The sequence below is a fragment of the Bos taurus genome, chromosome 7 (genome assembly GCF_002263795.3).
Source record: "Bos taurus isolate L1 Dominette 01449 registration number 42190680 breed Hereford chromosome 7, ARS-UCD2.0, whole genome shotgun sequence".
NCBI lineage: Eukaryota > Metazoa > Chordata > Mammalia > Artiodactyla > Bovidae > Bos > Bos taurus.
In genome coordinates, this window is record NC_037334.1 from 15,047,125 (window position 1) to 15,071,042 (window position 23,918).

General features: G+C 53.9%; 2 protein-coding genes and 1 long non-coding RNA gene across 4 annotated transcripts; 1 reads left to right on the forward strand and 2 right to left on the reverse strand.

Annotated features, from left to right (window-relative positions):
• Nucleotides 1–3,370: 3,370 nt before the first annotated feature.
• LOC101907575 (uncharacterized) lies at nt 3,371–5,718 on the reverse strand. Its single transcript, XR_807643.2, has 2 exons — nt 5,471–5,718; nt 3,371–3,719 (listed from the first exon to the last, which is right to left on the reverse strand). It is a non-coding gene; the product is annotated as an uncharacterized lncRNA (long non-coding RNA).
• Nucleotides 5,719–6,043: 325 nt separating this feature from the next.
• ATG4D (autophagy related 4D cysteine peptidase) lies at nt 6,044–14,534 on the forward strand. Its single transcript, NM_001099146.1, is given in 10 exon segments — nt 6,044–6,460; nt 7,288–7,371; nt 7,451–7,624; nt 8,254–8,527; nt 8,603–8,667; nt 11,379–11,509; nt 12,796–12,874; nt 12,957–13,033; nt 13,115–13,234; nt 13,993–14,534. Coding segments are annotated over 10 exon segments (1,419 nt in total). The 5' UTR covers nt 6,044–6,228; the 3' UTR covers nt 14,176–14,534.
• KRI1 (KRI1 homolog) lies at nt 14,193–23,796 on the reverse strand. 2 transcript variants are annotated; one of them, XM_024994097.2, is made up of 19 exons: nt 23,682–23,796; nt 23,492–23,565; nt 22,780–22,885; nt 21,985–22,090; nt 21,294–21,348; nt 21,159–21,205; nt 20,744–20,840; nt 20,575–20,652; nt 19,997–20,133; nt 18,848–18,974; nt 18,650–18,745; nt 18,390–18,560; nt 17,488–17,563; nt 17,311–17,399; nt 17,105–17,231; nt 16,890–17,020; nt 15,905–15,969; nt 15,691–15,789; nt 14,193–15,064 (listed from the first exon to the last, which is right to left on the reverse strand). In XM_024994097.2, the coding sequence occupies exons 1-19, from the start codon at nt 23,773–23,775 to the stop codon at nt 14,725–14,727; spliced, it is 2,115 nt and encodes a 704-aa protein (XP_024849865.1). In that variant the 5' UTR covers nt 23,776–23,796; the 3' UTR covers nt 14,193–14,724. The 2 variants fall into 2 exon arrangements, with proteins under 2 accessions (XP_024849865.1, NP_001103542.1); NM_001110072.1 differs by having other exon boundaries at nt 14,203–15,064; nt 21,159–21,208; nt 23,682–23,794.
• Between the last annotated feature and the right edge of the window lie 122 nt (nt 23,797–23,918).

Consider the following 23,918-nt stretch of genomic DNA (forward strand, 5'->3'; position numbering starts at 1 on the left):
CAGGAGGATTAGAAAAGATCAACATCATTGTTCCTTCAGTTCAGTTCAGTCGTTCAGTTGTGTCCTACTCTTTGCAACCCCATGAACCACAGCATGCCAGGCCTCCCTGTCCATCACCAACTCCTGGAGTTTACCCAAACTCATGTCCATTGAGTCGGTGATGCCATCCAACCATCTCATCCTCTGTCATCCCCTTCTCCTCCTGCCCTCAATCTTTCCCAACATCAGGGTCTTTTCAAATAAGTCAGCTCTTCGCATCAGGTGGCCAAAGTATTGGAGTTTCAGCTGCAACATCAGTCCTTCCAATGAACACCCAGGACTGATGTCCTTTAGGATGGACTGGTTGGATCTTTGTGCAGTCCAAGGGACTCTCAAGAGTCTTCTCCAACACCACAGTTCAAAAGCATCAATTCTTTGGCACTCAGCTTTCTTTATAGTCCAACTCTCACATCCATACATGACTACTGGAAAAACCATAGCCTTGACTAGACAGATCTTTGTTGACAAAGTAATGTCTCTGCTTTTTAATATGCTGTCTAGGTTGGTCATAACTTTCCTTCCAAGGAGTAAGCATCTTTTAATTTCATGGTACAGCCATGAAAATCACCATCTGCAGTGATTTTGGAGCCCCCCCAAAATAAAGTCAGCCACTGTTGCCACTGTTTCCCCATCTATTTGCCATGAAGTGATGGGACCAGATGCCATGATCTTTGTTTTCTGAATGTTGAGCTTTAAGCCAACTTTTTCACTCTCCTCTTTCACTTTCATCAAGAGGTTCTTTAGTTCTTCTTCACTTTCTGCCATAAGGGTGGTGTCATCTGCATATTTGAGGTTATTAATATATCTCCCGGCAATCTTAATTCCAGCTTGTGCTTCTTCCAGCTCAGCGTTTCTCATGATGTACTCTGCATAGAAGTTAAATAAGCAGGGTGACAATATACAGCCTTGATGTACTCCTTTTCCTATTTGGAACCAGTCTGTTGTTCCATGTCCAGTTCTAACTGTTGCTTCCTGACCTGCATACAGGTTTCTCAAGAGGCAGGTCAGGTGTCTGGTATTCCCATCTCTTTAAGAATTTTCCACAGTTTATTGTGATCCACACAGTCAAAGGCTTTGGCATAGTCATAAAGCAGAAATAGATGTTTTTCTGGAACTCTCTTGCTTTTTCAATGATCCACTGGATGTTGGCAATTTGATCTTAGGGTCTAGTTAATCTGGTGGTTGAGTGCTTGAGGGAGGTTTGAATTTTACAAAATGCTTCAAAAAGTGCTTCAGGCTAATCCTTACCACCGAAACAGAACTGAAGTCTTTACAACTAATTTATTACCTTCACTGTTGTTACTTCTCTTGCCTGATAACAGTTGTATGTTTCTCTATCTTTCCTTCCCTTACAATCATTAATTACTGAGACTTGATCAAGGGCAAGCTTGTAGCCAGGTTTAGATCACAAAATGACTCAGGGAAAAAATAAATGGCTTCTCTTATGTCAAAGGGCTTCCCTGGTGGGTTAGACAGTAAAGAATCTGCCTGTAATGCAGGAGACTTGGGTTCAATTCCGGGTTGGGAAGATCCCCTGGAGAGGGGAATGGCTACCCATTCCAGTGTCCTACCTTGGGAAATCCCATGGACAGAGGAGCCTGGTGAGCTACAGTCTCTGGGGTCGCAAAGAGTAGGACATGGCTGAATGACTTTCAGTTTCACTTTTCTTATGTCAAAAAGGGGTATTTGGTTCTTTTCCTCCAGGGATCTCTACCCTGTCTGCTTAAAGCCCACTTAAATTTTTTTTTTAATTTAGCAGTAGCGGGTCTTCCTGGAGAAGGAAACGGCAACCCACTTCAGTATTCTTGCCGGGGAAATCCCATGGACAGAGGAGGCTGGTGGGCTACAGTCCATGGGGTCTCAAGAACTGGACATGACTGAGCACTTGTCAGCAGCAGCGGGTCTTAGTTTCGGGATCTTCATTCCTTCACACAGTATCTTTCGCTGTCTCACTCGGGCTCAGTTGCCCCAGCATGTGGGGTCTTAGTTCCTCATGCACGCATGCTTGCTGTGTCACTTCAGTCCTGCCCGACTCTTTGCAACCCTATGGACTATAGCCTGCCGGGCTTCTCTGTCCATGGGACTCTCCAGGCAAGAATACTGGAGTAGGTTGCCATTTCTTTCTCCACTTAAATGCTCAACCAGGATCAGACCTATGTCCCCTGAATGGCTAGGCAGATTCTTAACCACTAGACCACCAGGGAAGTCCCACATGCCCACTTTTTAATCCAATTATCCACATTTTTTTTTACATGGCTACTAGAATATTGAAAAATGTACTTCATGTTTCTGTTGAACAATGCTGCTCTAGATTTTTGTGTGTGTGGTGGAAATTGTTCAGGAAAATAATTTTATATATAGGCATGTTCCTAGGACTTCCCTGGTAGTCCAATGACTAAGACTCTGAGCTCCCTATGCAGGGGACCCAGGGTCTGATAACCTGGGAACTAGATTCCATATGCCACAACTAAAGACCTCACGTGCCACAACTATCAATAATAATAAATGAAACAAACCTGCTTGCCATGACTAAAACTCCCACATGATACAACAAAGATCAAAGATCCTGCATGCCACAACTGAGACCCAGTGCAGCCAAATAAAGAAATATTTAAAAAGAGTTTTTTCCAACTGTTGTGTGGTTTTGAAGGGTCAACGATGGCATGCAGGAGGCCAAGAAGGACACAACAGTGGTGGTGGGGGCCGGACCTCAGAGGGCAGTGGTGGGAGTAAGAATGACAACAGCAGTAACAATTCACAGTAAAGTGGTAGTTGCTGTGTTTTAAGCATTTTGCATGTTAATTTCATTCTTCTCCGAAGCCCTAGGAAGTAGAAACAATTACTACCCCATTTGGCAGATGAAGAAACTGAGGTACAGAGAAGCAAGATCATCTGTTTAAGACACCTGGTTGCAGCCTATGCCCCTATGGGGACATGAGGACAATTACAGACAGATTAGTAGGTGGACTGAGAGACCCTGGGAAGGGAGACAATGAAGCCTGGGTATGGGGGAGCCAAGGGCATGGAAGGAAAAGCCAGTGGTGGTGAAAGACAGGATCAATTAAGGGTGCACCAAACCTGGGGAGCCTGGAGGACCTCCAAGGGGGGATACAAGTGGCAACTGGATGCTGGGTGGGGACAGACACCAGGTGGACAGCTGAGGTTGTGGCTATACTTGCATGAAATGGGGGTAACGGGAAGGAATTGAGGGTCACAGTAAATCACTGCCCTCCTCCAGGCAGAAACTGTTGCAGGAAGGGGGACCCCTTCCAGGGCCCAAGAATGGGCTCTTGTCTAACACTTGGAAATGAATTGTCTGAGGAGACACATGTGGTGACAAAGTAGAAGACTTTATTGGCAAGGCGCACCCAGGCAGAGAGCAGCAGGGTAAGGGAACCCAGGAGAAGTGCTCTACCACATGGCTCGAAGTCTCATGTTTTATGGTGATGGGGTTAGTTTCCGAGTTGTCTCTGGCCAGTCATCTTGCTTGGCCTGTATTTGATCTGACTCAGGGTCCTTCCTGGTGGTTTGAATCTCTCAGTCAAGAGGGACTTTAGCGAAAAGGATCATCGGAGGTTGGTAGGACATACGATGGACTGGCATCTCCTCCCTCCTTTTGGCTCCTCCGGAATTCTCCTGGTTAGTTTTGCTGGCAGCGTTGTAGTCTTTATTGGAATTTCCTGTTGTGAGACCATGCATGCAAGTGGTTATCATCCTGCCTGGCCAAGGTGGGCAGTTTCCATCAACAGTGGTGGCCGTGGTGGAAGGGGGTCCAGGGAGGAAATCAAACAGAAGGGGGTCACCTGTGGCCACCCCAGTCAGTCTGCCCCCAAGAGGCTATAAACTCTCCTTGCATTCCACAAGTTGCTTGAGCACCTATGTAAGCCAGGCCCATGTTGAGTGTTGAGGAGTCAGCAGTGACCAAGATGGACAGAGACGTCTTCCCTCGTGGTGTGGTAGGGACAGTGGATATAACTTAATATGAATTATATATAAATAGAAGATCAGTGCTTTGGTCTGAAAGTTTGTGTCCCCCCTCCCAAATTCATATTTTGAAATCCAACTTCCTTATGTGAAGTTATTAGGAGGTGGGGCCTTTGGGAATTGATTGGGGTTAGATGAGGATTTGAGGGTACAGCCCCCATAATTAGATTAATGCCCTTATGAAGAGAAAGAGAAACAAGGTATTTCTTTCTGTGTGCAATGCACCAAGGAAAGGCCATGTGAGGACGTAACCAGGAACAGGGACTTCACCAAGACCCCTGCAGTGCTGGCACCCTGATCTTGGACTTCCACCATCCAGAACTATGTGAAATAAACGGCTGGGAATTCCCTGGTGGTCCAGTGGATATGAATCTGCCTGCCAATGCAGGGGACAGGGGTTCTATCACTGGCTCAGGGAGAGCCCACATGCCATGGAGCAACTAAGCCCGTGGGCCACAACTACTGAGAGCCTGCATGCTGCAACTACTGAAGCCCGTTAAGCCCTCGGGCCTAGAGTCTGTGCTCTGCAACAAGAGAAGCTACTGCCAGTGAAGCAGCAATGAAGACCCAGTGCAACCATTAATAAATAAATGTCTAAACATTTTTTAAAAAGAAAGAAATGTCTGTTACATAATCCGCCCAGGCTGCCCTATTTATTATAGCAGCCCCAGCTTACTCAGACAATCAGTTTATGATAACTGCTCTGGGAAAAAAAAAAAAAAATATATATATATATATATATATATATATATATGTAGCAGGGAAGGGAGAAGGGTCCCAAGGGCAGGGATGGGGTGGAATTTTGAAGATGGTCACACTGCAGTTATGAGATATGAATAAAATCCTGAAGGAGGCTGAGAGAGAGCCATGCAGACATCTCAGGGAACAGAGGTGTAGGCAGAGGCAACAGCAGGTGCAAAGGTCCTGAGGTGGGATGGTACCTATTGAATTTGAGAAAGGAGGCAGGTCTTCACATCACACAGCCTTGTCCAGATCCTTCATCCAACTTCCTTCAGCTGGCTGGGGACACAGCCCTTGAGCTGGCCACTAGAGGCCACCCTCTCTGTGGTTCCCAGGGTCACTACACTCATTCTGCCTGTGAGGTCACGACTGGCTTTCGCTGAGCCCTAACTGTGCCTCAAATGCCACGCTAAGCGCTTTAGAGAGATGAACTCAGCTGTCTTCCAAACGTTCCTCTGAGTTAGATGCATTGAAAACATTTATTGCAGTTTTATTGAGTATAAGTGACACATAACAAACCACACACTTTTAACGTGCACAATCCGTTGAGCTGGAAGCAATCACCATAATCAAGATATTAATACTAAACAAATCCTAGTTCTTTTTTTTAATCCCTCCCTCCCACGTCTCCGCACCCAACCCCCAGGCAACCACTATAGATGAGGTTGCATTTTCTAGAGTTTAAATAGAACCATAGAGTACATACTTTTTAAATTTTTGGTCTGGCGTCTTTCCCTCAGTAAAATTAGGAAGATTCATTTGTGTTGTATTTTCGAGCGCCTTTTTGCTCCTGGGGAAACTGAAGCACGTAGAGATGTGGCTTGAAGGGGGATTTTGGTGAATTGGTGTCACGCACAGATTGGGGCCCCGGTGGAGGCGGGTCCTGGGTGCGCAGCTCTCGGAGGGGCGCTCTGATCCCTCGGGGGACGCGGGCAGGTGCAAACGGCATAAGGGGCCCCGCCTCGCGGGCAGGGGGTAGTCAGTCCCTCAGCGCCTGGAGGAGGCGGGGCCGGGGCCGGGCAGGGGCGGGGTCGAAACCGGGGGCGGGGCGGGACCAGGGCGGGGCATCCCGGCTCTGGGGCCTCCGATAAGTAGCTGCAGGGGCTCGCTCGCGCCTGGGCGCTGCGATAAGGCGGGCGGCGGTGAGGGTCGCGTGGCGCTGCCGGGAGGTTCCGCGTCAGGAGGCCCCAGCGCCGCCACCCGGGACCGGGGCCGGGGACCCAGGCTGGGGGCCGGGCCGGGGCGGGGCGTCCGGCCGTGTCACGCCCGCCTCCCTCCCGGGGCCAGGGCCGCTAAAATGGCGGCGGCGGCGGCGATAGCGTCCCGCACCGGGCCCGGGGGCCTGGTCGCCGCGCCGGGGCCCCACTAGCACTTTCCTGGGCGTCCGCGTCCCGGCCGCGTCCTGGCCTCTGGGGCGCTCGCACGCGGCCCCCGGGGCCCTCGGTCCGCCCTCCCGGCGCGCCCATGAACTCCGTGTCGCCGGCCGCCGCTCAGTACCGGAGCGGGAGTCCGGAGGACGCGCGCCGCCCGGAGGGCCGCAGGCCGCGGGGACCCCGAACCCCGGACCCCCACGGCCTGGGGCCCTCCGGAGCTAGCGGCCCCGCTCTTGCATCGCCCGGGACCGGCCCCGGAGAGCCGGACGAAGTGGACAAGTTTAAGGCGAAGTTCCTGACCGCTTGGAACAACGTCAAGTACGGTGAGGAGGGGGCGGGGCCCGGGGCTTCGATTCTGACGTGAGAGCGAGCTGAAGTTCAGGCGGGCAGGGCTAGGAAGTCGGTGGGAGTCTAGGAGAGCCAGGACCCTGCCGTTGCCAAGTATTCCACCCTTTGTTCCCCTCCTGTGAGTCACCTGTGGGTCGTCTCCCGCCCTGCCCAGCCCAGGGCGGGCCGCTGGCTGGCAGGTCCAAAGGGGAATGTGTTTTCAAGTCTCAGTCGACTCCTCAGTGTGACCTAGGACAAGGGTTTTTTGTTTCCCTGTGCCTCCATTTTCCTCCTCTGTAAAATGGGTACAATAATCAGACCTGCTTTGATTCATCCTGAAATTAGTAGCAGACATGCGTGTGGCTTCCCAGGTGCCGCAGTTGGTAAAGAATCTGCCTGCCAGTGCAGGAGACTCAAGGGACATTGGTTCACTCCCTCGGTGGGGAAGATCCCCTGGAGGAGGAAACAGGCAATCCACTTCCATGTTCTTGCCTGGAGAATCCCATGGACAGAGGAGCCTGGCAGGTTACAGTCCATAACTGTGGTGGTAGAGTGTTGTCCATACCCTGTATACACAGCTGGGGTGGTATAGTGTTGTACATGACTGAGCATGCACAGGCAGCACATGTGGCTGTTACCAGGGGCCCCGCCTCCATCTGAGAGGAATGTAGCACGGATGCCCCAAGAGCCTACCCTGACATAAGAACTAGGAGAGTCCCCGTGTCACACTTGGGGGCACATAAGCGCTGTTGCTGTCCTGTTAGGGTGTGTGTCTGCCAAGCAAGTGCTTCATCTTGCTGGGGGCTGCCCTGTGTCTCCCCAGGTTGGGCAGTCAAAAGCCGGACCAGCTTTAGCAAGATCTCCAGTGTCCATCTCTGTGGCCGCCGCTACCGCTTCGAGGGCGAGGGTGAGCTGGTGGCCCCTGACTAGGGTTGGAGGAGGCCCCAAAGGGGTGTTTCTGGTGGCTAACAAGCCTGCTCTTGCAGGTGACATCCAGCGTTTCCAGCGGGACTTTGTATCTCGCCTATGGCTCACATACCGCCGGGACTTCCCACCCCTTGCGGGAGGCAGCCTGACCTCAGACTGTGGCTGGGGGTGCATGTTACGAAGTGGGCAGATGATGCTGGCTCAGGGCCTTCTGCTTCATTTCCTGCCCAGAGGTGAGCGGTGGTGGAGGGGGAAGGGCACAGTAGGAGTAGAGCGCCAACCCCAGGTCAGCAGTGTTAACAATGGTTTGTAAACCAAGAATTTCAAGGCCTGTTAGAATTGTGTGTAAAGTTAAATTTGGGGGTGGAGTGAGAGTTGTTTATAAAATAAGTTTAAGGGGGCTTCTCTGGTGGCTTAGACGACGGTAAAGAATCCACCTGCAAAGTGAGAGATGTGGGTTTGGTCCCAGATTGGGAAGATCCCCTGGAGAAGGGACTGGCTATGCACTCTGGTATTCTTGCCTGGAGAATTCTGTGGACAGAGGAGCCCAGCAGGCCCCAGTCCATGGGGTCGTGAACAGCTGGAGATGACTGAGCGACTTTCACTCACTCCTGGTGGCCCAGGGGTTAAGACTCTGTGCTTCCATTGCAGGGAGCTAGGTTCAATCCCTGGTCAGGGAACTAAGCTCCCGCATGGCATCAGTGCAGCCAAAATGTAAAAAATAATAGTTAAGTTTAAGGAATGTGAAGAGTGTAGTTAAACACGAAGGTTTCTAATGGAGCATCAGTGTTGTGTGTGAATCATGGGAACTGCCCCACCCCCCATGCCATCGCCATTTGACTATTTGCTGCATCCCTACCAGACTGGACGTGGTGCCAGGGCGCAGGCCTGGGCCCCTCCGAGCCGCCGGGGTTGGGCTCTCCCAGCCGACGCCGGGGGCCTGCGCGGTGGCTGCCTCCGCGCTGGGCCCAGGCCCCTGAGCTGGAGCAGGAGCGCCGGCATCGGCAGATCGTGTCCTGGTTCGCTGACCACCCCCGGGCCCCCTTTGGCCTACACCGGCTGGTGGAGCTGGGGCAGGGCTCAGGCAAGAAGGCAGGCGACTGGTATGGGCCGTCTCTGGTGGCACACATACTCAGGTGAGGGCCGCGGCAGGGGGCACGGGAGCCCCTGGGTGCCCCCCGGGGAACTCAGGCCTTTCCTCCCATCCCCAGGAAAGCGGTGGAGAGCTGCTCAGAGGTCACCCGCCTGGTGGTGTACGTCTCTCAGGACTGCACAGGTAAGGGACTGGGGGCTGAGGTCACGGGGTTCTTACCCTGAGCCAGTCACTGCCTCACCCGCCTATTAGGACCCACTTTCTTCAGAGGCTGAAACAAGTTCTGCAGCAGAGGGGCCCTTGGAAAGGACTGGAGGCCCACACCGGGCAGCGGGGGCGCTGCTCAGCATCCCTTCATTCTCTCTGGAATCAGGAGAGGAGGCTTTAGGGGCTTCTCTGAGTAATAGAATAAAGGACAGAAGGAATTCCTCTCTCAGGTCCAACTCACTCTTTTTTTAAAAAGAATGACTATTTTTGGCTGCAGTGGTTCATTGTTGCTGTGGGTGGGCTTTTTTCTAGCTGTGGTGAGCAGGGGCTACTCTCTCTTACTCTCTAGTGGTGCATGGGCTTCCCATTGCTGTGGCTTCTCTTGTTGCAGAGCACAGGCTGCAGGCACTCAAGATTACGTAGTTGTGGCGCATGGGCTTAGTTCCCTCGGTATGTGGAATCTGCCCAGGCCAGGGACCAAACCTATGTCTGCATTGGCAGGCAGATTCTTACACAGGACTGCCAGGAAGTCCCCAACTCACTTTTACTTTGTAAACAGTGCTAACGCATACGAAAGTCAGGTCTCCTCTGCCTCACAAGGTTTTCATGAGGATTAAGTGAGTCAGTGATAAACGTAACTCTTAGGGGCTTCCCTGGTGGCTCAGTGTGCTAAAGAACCCGCCTGCCAATGCAGGAGAGATGGGTTTGATCCCTGATCCAGGAAGATCCCACATGCCACAGAGCAACTAAGCTCATGCGCCACAACTACTGAGCCTGTGCTCCAGAACCAGAACTATCGAGCCTAGGGGTCACAGCTACTGAAGCCCTCACTCTGGAGCCCGTGCTCCACAACAAGAGAAGCCGCTGGCGATGAGAAACCTGTGCACACAACTAGAGAGTAGCCCCTGCTCTTTGCAGGCAGAGAAAAGCCAGAGCAGCAATGAAGACCCAGCACAACCAAAAATAAATAAAATTTTTAAATTAAAAAAAAAAGGAACTTTTAGAACAGAGCTTCTCATATAGTAAGTATTCACTGAATATTAGCTCTCATTGAGTGAAAGTTGCTCAGTTGTGTTTGACTCTTTGACTGATTCTCTACACCAGAATACTGGAGTTGGTACCCTTTTCCTTCTCCAGGGGATCTTCCCAACCCAGGGATCGAATCCAGGTCTCCTGCTTTGCAGGCGGATTCTTTACCAGCTGAGCCACAAGGGAGGCCTGAGAATACTGGGGTGGATAGCCTATCCCATCTCCAGCGGATCTTCCCAACTCAGGAATCGAACTGGGTTCTCCTGCATTGCAGGCGGATTCTTTACCAACTGAGCTATCAGGGAAACCTCCCTCATTGTTATGCCCTCCCAATCAGTTTATAAAAGGAGCTTTTGTGGATTGATATCAAGGAATCTACAGATCCTATACATTTTAATGAAAAAATATAGATGTTTGGGGCAAGGTGTAATTTTTCACAGAGAGCCTGTTTGTTAGCCTGTTAGGGCTGGTATAACGAAAATACCATAGGCCAGGGAATTCCATGGTGGTCCGGTGGTTAGGTGCTTTCACTGCTGGGACCTGGTTTTGGTCCCTGGTTAGGGAACTGTGATGCCACAAGCTACACAGCATAGCCAACAAAACAGAAAAAGCACCCACAGGCTGGGTGGCTTGTAAACAAGGTCTTTATCTTTTATAATTCTGGAGGCTGGGAAGTCCAGGATCAAGGCACTGGCTGTTTGGGGGTCTGTTGGGGGCCTACTTCCTGGTTTGTTTCTCTGTATCTTCAGGCAGCAAAATGGGCAAGCATGCTCTCTGGGGTCCCTTTTACCGGGGCAGTGATGTCACTCATGACCTCATCACCTCCCACTTCCTTATTCCATCACTTCCGGGGGGTGGGGGGTGGGGGTTAGAATTTCAACATATGAAATGGGGGATGGGGGCGGGGGAGGGTGCTTCCCAGGTGGTGCTAGTGGTAAAGAACCTGCCTGCCAATGCAGGAGATGTTTAAGAGACGCGGGTTCCATCCCTGGGTGAGGAAGATCCCCTGGAGGAGGGCATGGCAACCCACTCCAGTATTCTTGCCTGGAGAACCCCCTGGACAGAGAAGCCTAGCAGGCTACTGTCCATGGGTTTGGACATAGGTGGACATGACTGAGACATTCAGACCATTGCAGCTCTTGTCTCCAGGAAAGATTAAATGTATTTTTCTGGGAGTCAGGAGGGGGTTACATAGCCACGAGGGAGATGACAGGAAAGCAGAGACCAGCGGATGAAACTTGAGGGACACACAGGGACATGCAGCTGACTGACTAACTGCTTGGTGCTCCCATTTCCATCTCGGCAAACCCAGGTGCCGAGGAGGGGAAGACTGGTCAGGCCCGGGCTTGGGCAGGCACTCTGGGCTGTGGGGAAAGCTCTTCACCTCCCTCTTGGCTTTACACTCCTTGTCATAATCTCAGGACCTCAGTTGCCCTCTGAGGCAACTGAAATGGAGGTGTCCATACCTGCCTGGCGTGCCTGGGATTGTCTGAGGGAGTTTGGGGTGGAGGGTGGGGAATGCTGGAAAGCGTTTCTGCCAGCAACAGGAGTGTCATCCAGGGAGGTTGCTCAGGTGAGGTTGGGCCCCAAGGATGGAGGTTCATACAATGAGACTTGGAAGGCGGGCGAGAACGTGACCTGCTGCCCTGTCCTTGCAGTATACAAAGCGGACGTGGCACGCCTGGTGGCCCGGCCAGACCCCACGGCTGAATGGAAGTCCGTGGTCATCCTGGTACCAGTGCGGCTTGGTGGAGAAACTCTCAACCCCGTGTACGTGCCCTGCGTGAAGGTAGGTTCTGCCAGGCTCCCCCGTGCCTCCCCGCACAGCCCCCCTCACTGGAGCCCTGCAGACATTTTCAGCTTGGGTTAGGGGTTTATGCTTCCTTTGTCTCTTCGTTGGATTATCCAGTAGTTATGAAGCAGCTGTTTTGTGCCAAAAGCCCTTTCAGCTGCTGAGGACTCAAAGGTGAACAGGCAGCAGTTCATGCCCTCTGGGAACTGACATTCTAGTGGGGGAGTGACAGGCAGTAGGTGTGGGACCCGGTTGACAGCTGTGGCATTGCAACTCGCACGCTAAAGGAACCAAAACTAACATGGTGAAGGGCAGGTGGGGGTGGCTGCCCAGCCTCGGAAAGCCCCTCTCTGGCCAGAAGCAGATGAGAAGCCAGGGGAGTAGGTGTCCAGGCAGAAGGAACAGCTAGGCTGCAAAGACCGCAGTGTGTTTACACTCAGAACAAAGGCCAGCGATCTCCCCACAGCCCACAAGGCCCTCTACCATCTGCCCACACTCTCCACCTCACTTCACTCTGCCCCAGCCACACAGGCCTCTTTTCTGTTCTCAGAAAACACCTGCCTCAGGGCCTTTGCACTTTCCATTCCTATCACTTGGCGTGCTCTTTCCCAAAACGATTTCTGAATTCCCTTAACTGTTTGCTGAAACATCATCTCTCACTGAGGTCTTTCCTGACTCCCCCTGCTTAACACTGCAAAGCCTTCCCTCTTTTTATTCTCCAGAGAGCTGCCACCTTCTGACACATGACAGATCTTACTCCTCTTGCTCTTGCTTCTCCCACACTAGCACATAAGCTCCATGGGGACAGGGTTTTGTCTGTCTTGGTCACTGCCACCCCCCAGGGCCCCGGCTTGGGTTTGCACACATTGGGCCTTTGTCCTTTTTTTAATGATTTTATTTCTCTGTTTTTGGCTGTGCTGGGTCTTTGTTGCTGAACAGGTTTTTCTCTAGTTGTGGCGAGCCAGGGCTACTCTTTGTTGGGGTGTGCAGGTTTGTTATTGCAATGGCTTCTTGTTGGGGAGCACAGGCTCTAGGGCACGGGCTTCAGCAGTTGCAGCTCCCAGGCTCTAGAACACAGGCTCAGTAGTTGTGGCGTATGGGCTTAGTTGCTCTGTGGCATGGGGGGGGTCTTCCCCGAGGAGGGATCCAGCCCATGTCTCCTGCATTGGTGAGCGGGCTCTTTACCACTGAGCCACCAGTAAAGCTCTGGGGTTTTGCCAGGCATTTGGGTGCCTGACAGCACCTGCTCTGGGCCCTCACTCCACCCCCTTTCCTTCCCGCAGGAGCTCCTTCGTTCAGAGCTGTGCCTGGGCATTATGGGCGGCAAGCCCCGCCACTCGCTGTACTTCATCGGCTACCAGGGTAGGCCCACACCATGCTGCTCCGTGGCATCCCCCCACCCCCCTTTCCACCGCCACCCCCACCTCACATGTCCTCCCCACAGATGACTTCCTGCTCTACCTGGACCCGCACTACTGCCAGCCCACCGTGGATGTCAGCCAGGCCGACTTCCCCCTGGAGGTGAGCGAGCTGGGATCCCCAGGGTGGGGTTGGAGGCGTGTGGAGGGAACCCGCTAAGCCTCCCTCATCTATCCACCCCAGTCCTTCCACTGCACCTCACCCCGCAAGATGGCCTTTGCCAAGATGGACCCAAGCTGTACCGTGGGTTTCTATGCTGGAGACAGAAAGGAGTTTGAGACGCTCTGCTCAGAGCTGACCAGGGTGAGCCGGGTGTGCTGGGGGCTGGGGGGGCAAGGGCAGGTCTACAGCAGAAGAGGAACAGAGGCCATGAGGCCAGCAGACCTGGCCATGTTGTCAGGATTATTATCCTGCAGGAGCCCTACAGTGTTTTTCAGCTTGGGTTAGGTCTGATTAGCAAAAAGCATCATGAAATGAAAAATTTAAGGGAACAGCTGCTCCCCAGAGGCTGAAGTGGCAGGACCTGCCTTGTCCTTTGGTTCTGTTGTTCTATCGGGGATTTACCCTTAGGGCAGCAAGAAATGACCACCAGCTTCTCTGGGTGTGTGCATGTCCTCAGTCATGTCTGACTCTTTGCAACCCCATGGACTGTAGCCTGCCAGGCTCCTCTGTATATGGGATTTCCCAGGCAAGAATACTGGAGAGGATTGCAATTTCCTTCTCCAGGGGATCTTCCCAACCCAGGGAACCTGGGATTCTTTATTGCTGAGCCACCAGGGGAGCTGCCCCCCACTATCTAGTTCAGTGGAAAGAGCCCCATGTTCTTAGCAGAGAGAAAATCCCAGGGCTGTGGTTCATTGGTTGCACAAGGTCACATGCTCATTACTGAGCCAATCACTGTAGCCAGAGCACAGACGGTGCTGATTGTCTGCTCTGCGTCACTGTGCTGGAGGGGTGGAAGTTGAGTTCAGGAAGCACCTGGTTAAGTATGGCTGTTAATTGTATCTACTTGGATAATTACCATGGCTTCGGGACTGAGCTGCTCGCTCTCCTCCCAACAGGTCCTCAGCTCCTCCTCAGCCACAGAACGATACCCCATGTTCACCCTGGTCGAGGGCCACGCTCAGGACCACAGCCTGGATGACCTCTGCTCCCCGCCCTCCCAGCAAACACTGCGGCTCCCTCGCAGTGGCCGGCTCCTCAAGGCTAAACGCCCAAGCTCTGAGGACTTTGTGTTTTTATAAAGGGAGGGAATAAGGGAGAAGACACAACCCTATTTATTTTTTAATTTATGTCATGTTAGGTGTGGGAGCTTGAACTCCCCCCTGACAAGTGCAGCTGAGAGAGACCAGTCCAGGAAGCCTCCGGGCTGGGGCCGTTCAGCCAGGAACAGAGCCCGCACACCTGCCTCCCACCAGCTGGGCCCTCTTCATGGGGCAGGGAGGGAGGCCCCCGGGCACCCACTCAGGGCCTGACTCCGTACTGTAGTTTGCACTGGACCGTCCATGCCCCTCACTGGTCACAAAGCCCCTATCCTGCCAAGAGCTGGTGGGAGCGAGGAGGGGCCGTGGCTGCTGGGGGCTAATAAAGCCGTTTGACTTGACTGTGGCTATTGCTGGGCCCAGCATATGAGGGTGGCTTGCGGGGAGGTTTCCTGAGTCATCTGGGGAAGCTTGTTGAGTAGGCCTCAGCTTCCACATCTCTAAGATGGGAAGACTCCCTAGCCTACAGGTAGATGCGAGGGTCCATACAGTTGATAAGAAGGGAAGGGGCCCCTGCAGGCTCCCTTGAGCTCAGTGGCTGCTCTTGGGCCCCTGCTGCTTCCTCCGTTGTCGGCCCAGCTGCCGGAAGTGCAGCCGTTTGGGGTTGAGGCCAAAGGCCTGCAGTCTCTGGCGGCTGAACTCACGTCCCCCAAGTGTCACTGTGGGGCCCAGGAGACGGGCCTTCTTGCCCCTCTTCCGCCTCTGGGGGGCCAGCTTCTCCGTGGGTGTCACAGGATCTGCCTCTTCCTCTGCTGGGGTGCTCTCAGGCTGGGACCGCTTGCCACAGGCCCCATCAGGTGCTACCAGCTGTCCTGATGAGCCAGCTCTGTCTCTCTGTGGCTTCCCTGTGGCTTCCGTGGGCATCTCTGCCCTGGAGGAGGAAAAGTCATGAATCAGCCCAGGCCGGTCACAATTTTTATAGGCCGGTTTTTATAGATGAGAAAAGGGGCAGCTCAGAGAAGTGGCCAGAACAATTTGGGGGCCTGCCTGCACTCAAACATGGGTCTGATACCACACTGGGATTTTTCTACTCTGAAGCTGGAGTGGGTAGATAGATGCTCTTGATCACTTAGCCTGTGCCTACACTAAGCTCTTCACACAAACTAACTCATTTTAGCTTTATGTCAGCTCTGTGAGCACTCCTGATTTATAAATCAGGAAATAACAGGCATAGTAACAGTAACAAGAGCTAATAGCTATCCAGCATTTATTGTTTTAAGCACTTTACATGAATCGATTTATGTAATCTTCAAAAAAAGAAAAACCCAGCAAGAAGTGAGCCATCTGTATCTCCATTTTGCAAATGAGGAAACAGGCCCAGAGAGGGAAAATGACTTGCCCAACATCATACAGCTATGGCCCAGCCAAGACCTGATGCCCAGGTATTGGAAAGGAAACCCTACCCCCAGGGTCATGTGACAAACAGCTGACAAAGCATGACTCAAACCCTGGGCCTGACAGGGCTCCGAAGCCCACCTCTCCACCAGCCATACTCACTCCTCTGGGCAGAGTGACTTGAAGATCTGCTGTTTTTTCCATACGTTCCGGGCCTTCTGGCTGTACACCCTCTTGTCCTGCAGTTCTTCCTGCTCCGACCTGCCGGCCCCCAGCGGACATGTCTGTTGCTGGGTGGTCTCAATGGGGCCCATGCTTGCCTGCCAGCCTGCTTGCCCCTCCTCCCGGGGCACCCAGCCCAGCCCCACCCCATCACCTGTACATGCAGGTCTTCTTCAGGGAGCACCACCGATTCAGCTCCTTGTCATCGGCAGCGAGGATCTGCAAGGGAAGGGAGGGTGGGGTCCTGCTAGTGAGCCCCAGGGGGCCCTGACTCAGCCTTAGTCAGCTCATGGGTCAAGGCAAGGTAATGCTAGTTCCACCGGGCAGCAGTGTCCCGATGGTGAGGAAGAACTGATTTCTGCAGAGGCCAATGGACGTTTTTTTGTTGGGGGCATCAGATGGGGAAACAGGCCCAGAGAAGGGGATCCTTACCCCAAGTCACATGGCCAGGAAATGGCTAATGTCAGATTACAATCTGGGCCCTGACCGGTATATTGTGGTCCCAGCAGACTCAAACCAGGGGAGGGGTCTCCGTGCCAATGACCAGCTTTGCTAATACAGATGAGACCCAGGTTCCCAACCTTAAGACCTTAAGTCTCCTCACTTATGAGTTGGGCAACCCTCTCAGAACCTACTGGAAGGTTATCAGGATGAGGAAGTGAATACAGATGGTATAAGCTCAATCATCATTGGCTATTTTTACTGCCAAGCATCCACAGCCATCATGGCTAGGGCACAGTGACATTCAAAGCACATTTGTTTCACATCCACAGTCATAAGGTGGGGCTGTTATAAGGCCCATTTTACAGATGGGGAAACCAAGTTACAGAGCCTTAAGTCATACGTCCAAGGTTATACAGCTGGTGAGTAGCCCAGTCAAGATTTCAACTGGTGCCAAGTCTTAATGGCCACGCTGCTGCCAATATACAGAATTAAAACTGATATTTACTGGGGCTTCCTGTGGACAGCACTGTTTGAGCCCCTGCCTCACAGAAACCTTTGTGGCAGGCGATATTACTAGTATTATCATTAGCACTGTTGGTCCTGGTGTTCTGGAGATAAAGAAATAAATAGGCTGTGTCACAGCATGCCCAGTTCTGGGCATCCCCGCTTGCTTCTGGGGTACCCCGGGGTCCCACCTCCTCAGTGCTTAGTCCAAAGTCGCAGGGCACCACCGTGCGGTACTTGAAGCGACACGGCAGGTCATCAATGATGTCCTCGTAGTCCAGCCGGTAATACTCATCCAGGTACTCCTCGAATGTCTTGTCCCCTAAGTGGGGACAGAGCCAGGCTGTCGGGGTGTGCTGGGCCCAGCGAGCCCCTGCCCACCCACCGGCACCCGCCTGGGCCTCACCAGGGTCAAACACAGGCTTCTCCTGTCCCACAGCCGTGGCGAAGGGCGACTTCCGCTTCTTCTTGCCCAACGAAGGGGCCTCTCGCTGCTTCTTCCGGGGCTGGCTGGGGTCATAGTCGGCGTCCATCTGCCAGGACACATAGGTCAGGCCTGCCAGGGGACCCTCTGAGGCGCCCCCCGCAGGTTCCCATGCCCAGGGCACCTACATTGAAGTCGGGGTCCTCGCAGTGTGGCTCCTGTTGGCTCCAAGCTCCACCTTGCTCCGGCCCAGCCCACGTGTCCCAGTTCCAGTCGTCTGGTTCAGGCCAGACAGGCAGGGGGTGAACAGGGGATCAGTAGGCCAAGCACCCCCACCCCCAGCCCGGTACCCCAAGTGACCTCACCTTCCAGCCCTTCTTCTTCCTCAAACTGCGGCTTCTCCTCCTCCATGGCGCCATAGTACTCGTCCCCGAAGCACTTCTACAGGGTCGGGGCCGGGAGGGTCAGCAGAGCCCATTCCCCACCAGACACTGGTGCTCCTGCACCTTCTGTGGCTCCCCAGCACCGCCCCCCAGGACCCAGCTCCTGATGTGGGGAGAACCCTGTGTGTCTAGGTCCCTGTACCCCCACTTCATGGCTCATCTTGCCCCATCGACCCTCCCGCTCTCTGCCCCCCTGTTCCACTGGCTAGGAAAGGCAAATATTGCTAACTGTGCCACTTATAAACACCTACTACATGCCCAACACTGGGCTGTGTCTCACTGCATTCTCACAAGCACCCCAGAAGACAGAAACTACTAACAAACACAGAACCTGAAGCTCAGGATTAAGAAGCTCCTAGAAAGTGAAGGTTTAACTTCAACTACACAGCACCTACCCACTCCACTTTTCACCTGGCCCATCTACTCATCCTTACTCTCCCTTCCATGAACCCCCAGGCTGAGTCTGGGTCCACTTTTTGGTGCCCGGGGTCCCCACTGCGGCTCCCATCCAGGCCTCACTGCCTGTTTCCATGGACTGAACCTGTGTTCCCCCTCCCAATACAACAATCAACACTAATGGCTCGATAAATGTGTTTAAAGAAAATATAGCAGCCCATGGTTCCTTGAGCATTTACCAAGCTAATTAGCATTTAGTATTTCTCACAGCCCTGAGGGAAATGCTGCAGTTTGGACCCACTTTACAGACAAGAGACACAGGATTAGAGAGGTCAGGTCACTTCTCTGAGCCAGAAAAGGACTGCTTGCTCCAGAGCCACACTCGGAGCACTCGGCTGCACAGCCAGGCTGGGGCTCTGGGGATGCACCTGCATGAGCTGGTCGTGCCGGGCAGGGTCGAAGTCACCCTCCAGGTCCTGCTCTTCAAAGCCCAGCGTCTCGTTGCCCGTGACTTGCCGCAGCCTCTCCAGCTTGGCCAGGATCTCCTTCCTCTTCAGGTTCTTCAGCTGCTTGAGTTCCTCCTGCTTCCTCGCTTTCTCCTGCAGGCGGCAGGTCAGAGGATGTCAGCAACACCCCCAACCCCTGCAGGCTGCACGTCCCCCCAAAGGCCACCCTGAGAGCCACTCACCCTCTTCTTCCGCTCCCGTGTCTCCTCCCTCTTCTCCTTCCTGCGCTCGTCCTTTCGGCGCACGGAGGAGGCGATGCTCCGAGGGTAGGTCTTGACCTGTGGGCACCAGAGATGATTCTGGGTTCCTTCCCTGGCCTGGGACCCTCTAGCCAGGTCCTCCCCAGCCCCCAGCCCCCAGCCCCCGGCCCGGCTACCCACCGAGGCAGAGTCTGGCTCCTCAAAGCGGAAGTTGTATTTGAGCTCAAAGTCCTCCTGCTTCTTCAGAAACAGTTCGCCCTCGTCTGAGGAATCGTCCACAGCCAGCTGGACCGGGGGACCAGGGACCCTGAGGGATGAGATGGGGTGGGGCTGGGGGGTCAGCAGAGCTCCTGCACGCCTATGTACCAGCGTGTTCACACATTTAATCCTCACAAGAACGCTCTGCTAGGGAGCCACTGTTACCCCATTTTACTGATGTGGAAACCGAGGCATGAAAGTCCAAGAGCAGGGCCCCCTGGCTTCAGAGCCCACACTCTGGGTCTCCCTCAAGAAAGGCCAATTCTGGGGACTTCCCTGGTGGTCCAGTGGTTAAGGCCTGCGCTTCCAGTGCAAGGGGGCACAGGTTCAACCCCTGGTCAGGAAACTAAGATCCTGCATACCGTGTGGTGCAGCCCCCCAAAAAGGGCTAACTCAGCTGTTGGTGTTCAGTTGCTAAGCTGTGTCTGATTCTTTGCGACCTCATGGTCACAAAGCCAGGCTCCTCTGTCCTCCACTGTCTCCTGGAGTTTGCTCAAATTTATGTCCATTGAGTTAGTGATGTCATTCAACCATCTCTTCCTCTGTCGTCCCCTTCTCCTCCTGCCTTCAATCTTTCCAACCATCAGGGTCTTTTCCAATGAGTTGGCTCTTCACATCAGGTGGGCAAAGTATTGGAGTTTCACCTTCAGCATCAGTCCTTCCAGTGAATATTCAGGGTTGATTTCCTTTAGGATTGACTGCTTTGATCTCCTTGCTGTCCAAGAGACTCTCAAGAGTCTTCTCCAGCACCCTAGGCGATCTTCCCGACCCAAGGAAATGTGTCCTGCACTGGCAGGCGGATTCTTTACCACTGAGCCACCAGGGAAGTCCCTAATTCTGTTACTGCTGCTGCTGCTGCTAAGTCGCTTCAGTCGTGTCCGACTCTGTGCAACCCCACAGACGGCAGCCCACAAGGCTCCCGTCCCTGGGATTCTCCAGGCAAGAACACTGGAGTGGGTGCCGTTTCCTCCTCCAGATTCTGTCACCGTCTGTGTGATAAAGTGAACACCCAGCGCCTTTTCCTTTCTGGCCAGTGCTGCCTCCAGGCCCCTGGGGGACAGAGGCCCTCACCTTTCCTCCTCTTCGTCTTCCTCCTCCTCGTCTTCCTCCTCCCCTTCTTCCTCATAGCGTTTATTGAGGATGTAATCTCGCAGGAAGCGCTCCCCCTCGTCCAGCTCTGGGTTGTTCCAGAATTCCCTGAGGTGAGTCTAGGGGTGAAGGGTGTGTGATAAGACCCAGGTGAAGGACTCAGGGTCAGCGAAGCAGGAGGGTGGGGCCATGGATTGTGGGCAGCCAGTGGATGTAAGTGACTGCAGCTTCACGTCCAGTCTATGAAGTAAGTGCCATAATCCCCATGTTATAGAAGCTGAGGCCCAGAGATGCAGGGCCCCCATCCTCAAAGGATGTGCTCCTGGGGACTCCTCTGGGGGTCCAGTGGTCAAGACTCCACGCTTCCACTGTAGGGGGCACGGGTTCGATCCCTGGTTGGGGAACTTAAGATCCCAAAGGCCGCACGGTGCAAGGGAAAAAAAAGGAACAGACGAAGTGCTCCTGGCTGGCCACTCAAGGGTGAGTTTCCAGGAAAAGGCTGGATGGAGGCAGACCGGGAAGTTTAGGGGGTCAGTAGCCACGGATGGGAACTCACTCACCAGTTCTTTCAGGGTGTCGGGGTTCTGAATCTCCTTCTGCCCCTTCAGCCACTCAATGTAGTCAGCATCCTCCTGGGCCTGAGGGATGGCCAGCGATGAGGATCTGCCGGACACTCCTGGTGCCCCCTCTCCGCCACCACCCCCCGTCCCACTGGGACCCGGCACCTACCTTCTCCTCTTTGCTTTTAGCACGTTTCTGCAGCAACCCGGAGCCACCTTCCTCAGCGCTGTCTTCATCCTCACTGTCCTCCACAAACGCCCGGAAGCTGCCCAAGCAAGAAAACAAGCCTCAGGATGGGTGCACTGGCCCTGCCCACTGATCCAAAGATGAGCCCTATCTACTAATAAGCCCTGAGCTCCTCCTGACCAGCCCAGAGCAGTGCTGTGACATACAGCCCATGATCAACCCCATTTCACAGATACAGAAACTGAGGCCCAGAGAACAGAAAATGACAGGCCCAAGGGCACACAAGTGCCCATTAAGTGGGCACATTAAGTGACAGAGCTGTATTTGAACCTGGGCCTGCCAACCTCAGAGCCTCAACTCTCTTCCACTTGGCAGCTCAGCCGGCTCCAGGGCTCACCTTTCCTTCAGCTGTTTCTGTTCTTCCACGTAACTCTTCGACGAGCTCTGCTGCAGAGAGAGTGACAGGGGCCTCAGACCCTGCCATGGGCCCCTTAGCCCCCGAACCCTCCCACCCAGCCTCCATCCCACACACCTGGAGTCTCTGATTGGAGGTTTCCCCATCTGAATTCTCCTCATCGACATATTTGCTGGGCAAAGAAGGATGAAGGTTTCAGAACAGACTTCCCCGGGCCTGTCTGTCACTGTGGGGTAGGGGGCTCTTAAGAGCAACAGCTGGGGCCTCCCTGGTGGCTCAGTGGTAAAGAATCTGCCTTCCAATGCAGGAGGAGACACAGGTTCGATCCCTGATCCAGGAAGATCCCACATGCCTTGGAGCAACTGAGCCCTTACGCCACAATTATTGAGCACATGCTCTAGAGCCTGGGAACCACTACTGAGCCCACATGTTGAAACTATTGAAGCCCAGATGCCCTAGAACCCGTGCTCCACAACAAGAGAAGCCTCAGCAATAAGTCCACACACCACAACTAGAGCGTGGCCCCTGCTTGCCGCAACTAAAGCAAAGCCCCTGCAGCAATGAAGACCCAGCACAGCCAAAAACTAATAAATAAATAAAAATGATTAAAAGAGACAAAAATTCAAAAACAGAGCACCAGCTGGGGGGTGGGGACAGTGGGATGCAGGCAGGTCATCAAGCCTCCTGCTCTCTGAGGTTCCCCCAACTCTGGTGGGTCATTGGCTTCTTCCCACCCCCACCCCTAAGTCCCCCATGTGTCCACCTGCCCTGGGAAGGTGGAAGCAGAGGAGTTAGGCTGTCTCCTCACCCTCCTTTCTCCAGGATAACCTTCCTCTCGTAGTCCTTCAGGTACATGGGTTGCACCTTCTTTCGCTTCTCAGCTGCTGGCTCCTCTTCACTGTCTGAGGACGATGCTACAGGGCCACCAAAAGACGTCTGTCATCACCCACACCCACAACCCCCTTCCTCCCCCAGGCAGAGAATAACTGCTGGACCAGAATCAGATGGAGGTTTCAAATCCCCGCGCCACCAGTTCCCAGCTATCAAATAGGCATCACACTTGCTACTACCTGGTAATAGCTGGTGGTGATCACTCAGTGAGTAATTCACACTCAGAACAGTGCCAGACACACAGCCATTATTAGTGACAACAGTTGATAACCCTGGACACTCTTGGCTGATTAGTAATCAGTTTTTTTTCTTTTGGCTGTGCTGCGTGGCATATGGGATCTTAGTTGCCCCACCAGGGATGGAAGTGCAGAGTCTTAACCTCTGGACGACAAAGGAAGTCCCTCTGCTAATCAGTTCTGACTTGTAGATGAAAAAAAAGTGAAAGTGTTAGTTGCTCAGTTGTGTCCAACTCTCTGCACCCCATGGACTGTAGCTTGCCAGACTCCTCTGTCCATGGGATTTCCCAGGCAATAATACTGGAGTGGGTATCCATTCCCTTCTCCAGGGGATCTTCCTGACCCAAGGATTGAACCCAGGTCTTCTGCACTGCAGGCAGACTCTTGACTTTCTGAGCCACCATGGAAAGATTAAATAGCCACAACAGCTTCTAAAGCCATGAGGACCCAGGGTCCCATGAGAAGCAGCCCCAGACCTGTTCGCTGATAGAAGGTGGCATCTTTCTGATAAATGCGGGGGTCCTTCTTCTTCAACAAGGAGAGAGTCCTATAAAAGTCACGCTCTTGCTGGGGGTCAAATTCCTAGAGCAGAAAAAGGGGGTGGGGACAGATTTCAGAAGGGGGCTCTGATGGGGGCAGTAAGCAACAGGGGCAGGAGGGCTGAGAGGGTGTGGGAATTAGGGTGTAGGGAGGGGTACAGGTTAGAAGATGGCAGAATCCAGCTGGGTAGAGGCAGGTGGGGGGAGGGCTGGAGGGCTGGATCTGAGTGGAAGGGAGGGTCAAATGGGTGGGAGAGGGGACCCCGTGGGGGTGGACCACACATGAGTAGAGAATAGGAAGCAAAAAAAGGTAGCAGGCAAGGGGGTGGTGGTGCTTCCTGGAATCAATAAGGGATGGATGATACAGGGGCAGGTGGGCAGAGAAGGCATATGAAAAACAGAGAGGAAGGGCTGGATGGCTCAGTGAGTCTGGGAAGATCAGGGCTGGTGTGGGGAAAAGCTGGGTGCTCCACGGGGCAGAGGGATGCCCCATTTTGGGAACAGAGGCAGACAGGGAGAAATGGTTAGACTGTCAGGGATGAAGGCGCGATGGGGTTGGAGGTTAGCTGCCCCCTGTAAGTCCGGGCCAGGATGAGACAGGGCTCTTGGACATCTCCCGCAACTCCAAGACGGAGGCGAAGAAGCTCACCACGTGCTCGTCGCTGGAATCAGACTCGGAGCTGGAGTCGCTGCTGCTGTGCCGGTCCCCGTAGCGATCTTTCACTGTGGGACAAAGATGCGAGCCCCCCACCCAGGTGAGCCTGGGGGACCAGATCAAACCCCACCTGCGGACCGCCCGACACGCGCCGGCCCCCCACGCGCATGCGCCCCGCACTCACGCCGCTGCAGCTCCTCTCGCTCACGGTAGCGGCCGTACCTCGCCGCGAACGCCGCGTTCACCCGCAGGGGCGACGACCCGCGCGGCTCCGGCATGGCTGCTCTCCAACCTACTGCGCACGCGTCAGGAAAGCACGGCCTCCCTGGAGGTGGGGCTACGCACAGTTGACTTTAAATAGGGGCGGAGCCTCCTGGGCCGCACGTAACCTTGCCCCCAGCCCTTCCGGGATCCCTGGCCC